This window comes from Haematobia irritans, chromosome 2, assembly GCF_050003625.1.
Source record: "Haematobia irritans isolate KBUSLIRL chromosome 2, ASM5000362v1, whole genome shotgun sequence".
Lineage (NCBI taxonomy): Eukaryota > Metazoa > Arthropoda > Insecta > Diptera > Muscidae > Haematobia > Haematobia irritans.
The window spans coordinates 118,459,020-118,466,277 of NC_134398.1; the positions used below are offsets into that span (position 1 = coordinate 118,459,020).

The window sequence follows — 7,258 nt, forward strand, 5'->3', positions numbered from 1 at the left end:
TCTAATCTAATACAGGGTAACACTTATTCTAATTCAGTTCATTAATTCAAGTTCAGTAGGTTATTATTAATTTGTAATTCATATTAATTTAAAGTGGAATTCAAAAACTGCATTCAACAATATCTTTGTATCTAAGTATATTATACAAACATTTTATGTCCCAAACATAATATGTTCTAACATATTAACATATATGTTCCAAACATGTTATGCTAGTTTATGAACATTATATGCTTGCACTTAAAAATATTGTGTTAAAAAGTTTGAGTTCCAAACATATAATTTTTACACCCAAACATATGAAAAACAGTCTTTTTCGTCCGTGTACCCGGCGAATATAAAATCAGTGTACACCATTTTCTTCAAATAACAATTTTATTTCCAACAAGTGCTCTACTACAATGCCAAGAAAGTCTCAAATATTCCTTCAATTCAGTGTTAGGTAGAAATGCTCGACGATTGGTAACAGTGTCGATACTTTCAAATTATCGACAGCTTTTCCACTCGGGCCAATAGTGGGGAATCGGAGTGATATTCAATACTGCGAACTTGGAAATCTCCCACCAGATTGGTTAAACACTTTAGTGTGGATATGGAGAAACACCGATACGGATAGTTGTAGTAGGTGAAGTATTGACCATTGACGGCAATGATGAACGCCTTATCGCCAACACCAAAGGCAATCTTGAACAGTTTACCTCGCTGGAAGGGAAATTCACCTTCGGTTTCTTCATCATCAGCACAATAGCTATGGGAGAAAAATTCAAAAAAGCTTTAATTTCTCCATATTCATGCAATTGGATTTCAATGGAATTACCTGCAATCATCTCTCTGATAGCTTCGTATCACAGAGGTGGTATTGAAATTCACATGGAATTTGAAGATCACCCGACCAGTGTCATTGCATTGGAAACAAATGGAAAACTCTGTTGTGGGGGGTCCTTTGGCGATACACTCCATTGCAACCACAGTTCCTATCATTGTTACATAATTAATTATTGTTTTCTTAATTATTTGACGGATTTTGTAAAGGGTTTGGTTTACTTACCTGCTTCATATTTACGCGGAACATCGCTCTGGAATGCAATTTTCTCAGGGCATATAAGACTCTTGGGGAAGACCAGGGGGAACAACATGCGGTGATGGAACTGTGTTATCTTCTCAAAGTCACCGTAAATCATGGCATATTGAATTTGTTTGGGAAACTTAACAAACTCAAATGTCCCATAGATATTGTCGTTTACATAGATTTCGAAACATTTTTGGAGAACAGCAATGCGAAAAGTGAATGTCTGCCCTGAAAATATATAGAAAAAATTGTGGCGGATAATAGATGAACTACACAATAAATGAACTCCTGTAATAACTAGCATAAGTGAAAATAGTTCATAAAAGTTCACATGGACCGTTCAGTCCATTGTGCATCAATACAAAATGATCTATTGCGTTCAGAAATAAAGTTATTCATTATTCAATTCAAGCATGATTGTGTGATTGCTTTATACTCGTATTTGGCTGGAAAACCTCAAGTGGATATCGTTAGAGCCCTCCAGCATGTAAATGTAAATAAATCTTTTTTTGTGACTGGCGTCCAAAGAGTGGACGTAAAAACGTTTCAAATGATCCGAAATGTGTAAGCCAGATGTGATCGAAATCCACGACGCAATGGTAGAAAACTTTCTCGTGTGCTGAACATATCGCGAGAATGGATGTAACACATATTGAGAAATTATCTTGGATTAAAGAAATTATCTTGGTTGGAAAGAAGTTTTGCTTGCACGAAAGAGGCCAGTTACCGAATTTGGTTTTCTTCGATGGGACGTCATACCAATTGATCGGCTTTATTTAAACGTATGCCTTTGATTGGCCACCAGAACCCAAGCGCCGCCGATGGTCGTGGTGTGGACCGCCCTAACGACCGATGGACTGAATAGTCCATGACGGCACTATCCGCTCGTATTCTTCGACTGTTGGGTCAAAATAAATGCCGATTATTATTATCGGTAAAATGTCCTAAAAAATAGAATTGAAGTCCTAGGCTGACATATATTTCGATCGCAGACCACATACATTCCGATAGGATTCTGGCTTTAAAAGGAGGCTGCTCGTTTCATTTCTGCCGGTTAATGGCCACCAAAATCTTCTGATCGCAATCCCTTGGTCTTTTGCGTCTGGGACATTTTGGAGATTAAATATCGCAGGGGCTCTTTGTGCCGCATACACACAAAGAAAAAACAAGTAAGGAAAGTCTAAAGTCGGGCGGAGCCGACTATATTATACCCTGCACCACTTTGTAGATCTAAATTTTCGATACCATATCACATCCGTCAAATGTGTTAGGGGCTATATAAAGCTTTGTCCCAAATACATACATTTAAATATCACTCGATTTGGACAGAATTTGATAGACTTTTACAAAACCTATAGACTCAAAATTTAAGTTGGCTAATGCACTAGGGTGGAACACAATTTTAGTAAAAAAATATGGGAAACATTTAAATCTGAAGCAATTTTAAGGAAACTTCGCAAAAGTTTATTTATGATTTATCGCTCGATATATATGTATTAGAAGTTGAGGAAAATTAGAGTCATTTTCGACTAAGCAGTGATTTAACAAGGAAAATGTTGGTATTTTGACCATTTTTGTCGAAATCAGAAAAACATATATATGGGAGCTATATCTAAATCTGAACCGATTTCAATCAAATTTGGCACACATGACTATACTACCAATAGTACTCCTTGTGCAAAATTTCAAGCTAATCGGGATAAAACTCTGGCTTCTGGATCCATATAAGTGCATATCGGGCGAAAGATATATATGGGAGCTATATCTAAATCTGAATCGATTTCAATCAAATTTGGCACGCATAGCTACAATGCTAAATCTACTCCCTGTGCAAAATTTCAACCAAATTGGACCACAACTCTGGCTTTTAGGACCATATTAGTCCATATCGGGCGAAAGACATATATGGGAGCAATATCTAAATCTGAACCGATTTCAATCAAATTTTGCACACTTGACTATACTACTAATTGTACTCCTAGTGCAAAATTTCAACCAAATTCGGCCAAAAATCTGGCTTCTGGGGCCATATAAGTCCATATCGGGCGAAAGATATATATGGGAGCTATATCTAAATTTGAACCGATTTCTTCCAAAATAAATAGGTATCTATTCTGAGCCAAAACACATACTTGTGCCAAATTTGAAGTCGATTGGACTAAAACTGCGACCTAGACTTTGATTACAAAAATGTGTTCACGGGCAGACGGACATGGCTATATCGACTCAGGAGCCCATCCTGAGCATTTTTGCCAAAGACACCATGTGTCTATCTTGTCTCCTTCTGGGTGTTGCAAACATATGCACTAACTTATAATACCCTGTTCCACAGTGTGGCGCAGGGTATAAAAAACGTTTGGAAAACGTAGTTGTTTTGTTAGAGTTTTTTGAATTATTTGGAAAAATTCAAACTTTTATCACCAAAAAGAATTTTTTTGTTAAAAAAATTATTATTTTTGCAATTAAAAAAAATAACAAGAACATAGTCCATTTCGTTTATATCAAGCGCTGTTATTTTCTGACTTTAACTAAGTCTTTGATAAGACAGATTTTGAGGTTAGATAATAAAAATTGAATAAGTATTATGTAATGTCGGACATCGTTTCGGAATCTTCCGAACATATTTGGTAAAAAAAAAAAACTTTTTGGTGTTCGGTCGAAGCATTGATTGGAATCACGACTCTTGGTATGCACGGTGGCCAAATACATGTACACCCAAAGAAATTTGTTAGTAGGGACAGCAGAAAAGTCTGCTAAAACAGCAGAAAAGTCTGCTGAAAAAGGGACAGCAGTCACTGTTTGCTGAAATAGCAAACATTTCCTGCTATTTTTTAAGCTCGATTACACTAAAACATGTTTTATTTTGGCTAAAACAAATAAACATGTCAACTTAGAAGCTATCCTAACATAATTAAAACAATATTTTATGAATATCTATAGTATTTGACCAAAAATCTGAATATTTTTCGAATTGAGACATAACAGCTAACAAAATGTTTGCTGATCGTATTTAGGAGCTTGTAAGTATATTACAGTGCAAAAATATACCAAAAACTACTTTTGGTTCTTAAATATGCTTTGGGGAAAAATTTATAACCTAAAAATTTTATAAATTGTTGTTCATTAATCCCTGAAGTACAAAAATATAACAGCAGACGTTGACTGCTGTTGTTAGCAGACTTTTTCCTATGAGTGTATGTTTCTGTTAAATAAATTTTCTTCTATAGATTCGTGGGCGCCGAAAACTATGCTATATAAATATAACGGTGTGGCTGTTTGCGTTGATGGCTATGGCGATAATTGTCTGTCAATAAAATGTATGGTCCGCGGTTCGATTCTCCATGAAAGACGAAATTTAAAATTTAAAAAATTATAAAATCGAATAATTTCTTCCATATTGTTTGTATTACAGAAAAAGGTGCTAAGAACCAAAAAAGGGCAAAATGTGGAAGTGAGCAAAATGTGATGGAAGATGCAAGAAAATAATTTTTGTTGAGTTAGTATGTATGAAATTGTTTTTAAAAAGTATATAATTTTCTTCCAAATAAACTTCCTTACAGCGAAAAGCAAATGGAAAACGATATTTGTTTGTCTAAAATTTCTTTTGGGAGGGGAGAATTATTTTTTTGTGTGCACGTTTTGTTCACATAATGTTTGAGATACTTAAAATAAATAAAAGATACTTAAAATAAATAAACAAAAAAATAACTACTACTTTAACAATAAAAATAAGTTAAATTTAGCGTTAGTTTAACTACGGAATTGTTTCTGTGAACATTCGAATTCAACAACACAACAAATAAATAGAATTAGATTAACTAAAAGATAGAAAAAATTGTCTTTTAATTAAAGTACAATTATGGTTATAACAAACTACGGGGTGGCTGATATGGAGTACAACCAACTTCAGATCTAAACTGATTCCAAAATTGTATTTCCGAAAAATATAGCAATTTACTTTGTTGCATTTCATATCAGCCGCCCTGTACGGATATAACGAGCTAAAAATCTCGGTCCCTGCGAGTTTGTTATAACCATGTTTGACAATATTTTTTTTTACAAATTTTATTATAACTTTAAAACGGAATTTTTATTTAATTTTAACTGAATTATTAAAGAACAATGGCTCTGTAATGCGAACTTAATAGAAGCCTTACGTTAATTGTTGAACACTTTTGTATTGTAAAAATATTCTATGAGCGCTAGCAAAGAGTGTTCCATTTTTGTAATGATATTTTTCAACGAAGTGATCCATGAACTGAGGAGGCATAGCAAAGTTGAGAGTTGCCTTGTGAAAAAAAGTAATCTTAAAATTCTACAAATCAACTTTAGATTCGTTGATTCTGGTCCAAATTCAGTAATGTTGTAGGATTTGCTTAATTTTGAAATAATGGACAATGTGATGTAGTTCTTTTTGTGTCTACTTCGAGAGTCACCTTATAAACAATCCAAACCGAACAAGATCGACTTGTTTGGTTCTTATTCCTAGAGTTATATATTATTGTCGACTTAATGCTTGAAAGTCCTTGGAGGAAAACCATACCTGGAACTAAGGGATTTTTTGGTCCTTCGCTTTTCCAATTTTTCGAAATTTCTTCCTGTTGCCAACCTTCGCCTGGTTGAAACATTGATCGAATTATTTGGTTTTCTCGAAAATTAGCTTCGAGTTTCAAATAGACGGTTTCACTTTCATTTTTAGCATTTATATTATCCGTTAAATCCAGGGAGATCCTTTGAATAAAAAATAAATAAAACACAAAATTTTAATCGTTCACCAGATCAGAAAAACCTTTTTTCATTGATACGAAATTTAAATTAACTTGTATTTTGTTATTGTTGTAGGTTGTTTATTTCAGATTTTTATTTTTTATTTAAAATTCATTTCTTGTTTCTTTTTTCACTTCACACTCATACTTGTTTGGATTGGGCTTAATTTTCCCACTAAAGACCAAAACGTGACCGAATGGTACATCGGTTAGAACTTTTCCCTTCCAGATGTTCATTTCGCTGTGACTGTTCAAATGCAACTGACATCCGATTACCGAGGATTGCTCAAATTATGTCTTTAGGAGCTTTTTATTATAATTCCTTTGATTTGTTTTATGTACGATTAGAGTCATTTTGTGGATGTTACAATTCCTCACCCATTCTTATTAATGTTTATGGGCTACATTGATGGTTGGTTATATAAAGTAGTAGTAGTGGAACAACGACAAAAATACTTCATAATTCTACTACCATGTAAAAACAATAAGTCCTGCAGGGTGAGAAAGTAGGCATGTTTTTGGTGTAGAATTGAGGAGACAGTGGGACGGCAACGCACGTATGTTTTGTTTTCTCGCCAAACTTAAAACTCATAATTTCCGAGAAAATAATATGGTTGCGACCAACAGTTTACAAGTTTCCTATCCAAAATAAACATTTTGGAGGTGATCATGTTACTTCTCTGCATGTAGTATGTTCTCAAAGATACATATATCAAATCTTTGATCAGTCCAACACTGAAAAAATATGTACGTGATATTAAAGACTACGCAACCTAAATTTGAGGACGCGCAATTTACAAAGTATTAAGGACAAATTTCTTTAAAATAATGAAATTTTAACAAGTATAAACGGCCGTAAGTTCGGCCAGGCCGAATCTTATGTACCCTCCACCATGGATTGCGTAGAAACTTCTACGAAAGACTGTTATACACAATCGAATTACTTGGGTTGTGGTATCTTAAATCGTTTTCTAAATTGTGAGTTAGTCCACACGTGGTATATATTAGACAAAGAGGTATGTAAGTCTACAAATAATTACGAATCGATATGGACTTTTGCACGGTACGTAAGGAGCCAGAATTGATATATGGGGGTCGCTTATATGGGGGCTATATACAATTATGAACTTGATATGGACCAATTTTTGTGTGATTCGGGATCGATTTATCTGAGGGCTATATATAACTATACACCGATACGGACCTAGTTAGGCATGGCCATATACTAGCACAATGTACCAAATTTCAACTGACTCGGAGGAAATTTACTCCTCCAAGAGGCTCCAAAACCAAATCTCGGGATCGGTTTATATGGGGGCTATATATAATTATGGATTGGCTATATATAATTATTTTTGCATGGTCATTAGAGACCATATACTAACACCATGTACCAAATTTCAGCCGGATCGGATGAAATTTG

The 7,258-nt window shown here is 34.4% G+C and overlaps 1 protein-coding gene across 1 annotated transcript; it reads right to left on the reverse strand.

The window, feature by feature from the left end:
- Positions 1–356: 356 nt before the first annotated feature.
- On the reverse strand, positions 357–6,099 carry LOC142223890 (uncharacterized). The gene is made up of 5 exons (XM_075293723.1): positions 5,984–6,099; positions 5,613–5,800; positions 1,049–1,297; positions 818–974; positions 357–748 (listed from the first exon to the last, which is right to left on the reverse strand). The coding sequence occupies exons 1-5, from the start codon at positions 6,070–6,072 to the stop codon at positions 481–483; spliced, it is 951 nt and encodes a 316-aa protein (XP_075149838.1). The 5' UTR covers positions 6,073–6,099; the 3' UTR covers positions 357–480.
- Positions 6,100–7,258: the final 1,159 nt, after the last annotated feature.

Excerpts from the sequence above, each read along its gene's own strand:
- LOC142223890 (XM_075293723.1), bottom strand. The coding sequence starts at position 6,072 with ATGAACATCTGGAAGGGAAAAGTTCTAACCGATGTACCATTCGGTCAC. Across the intron at positions 5,801-5,983 it reads ATTAAGCCCAATCCAAACAA|GATCTCCCTGGATTTAACGG; the intron begins GTATGAGTGTGA and ends TTTTATTCAAAG. Across the intron at positions 975-1,048 it reads TCCGCGTAAATATGAAGCAG|GAACTGTGGTTGCAATGGAG; the intron begins GTAAGTAAACCA and ends TAACAATGATAG.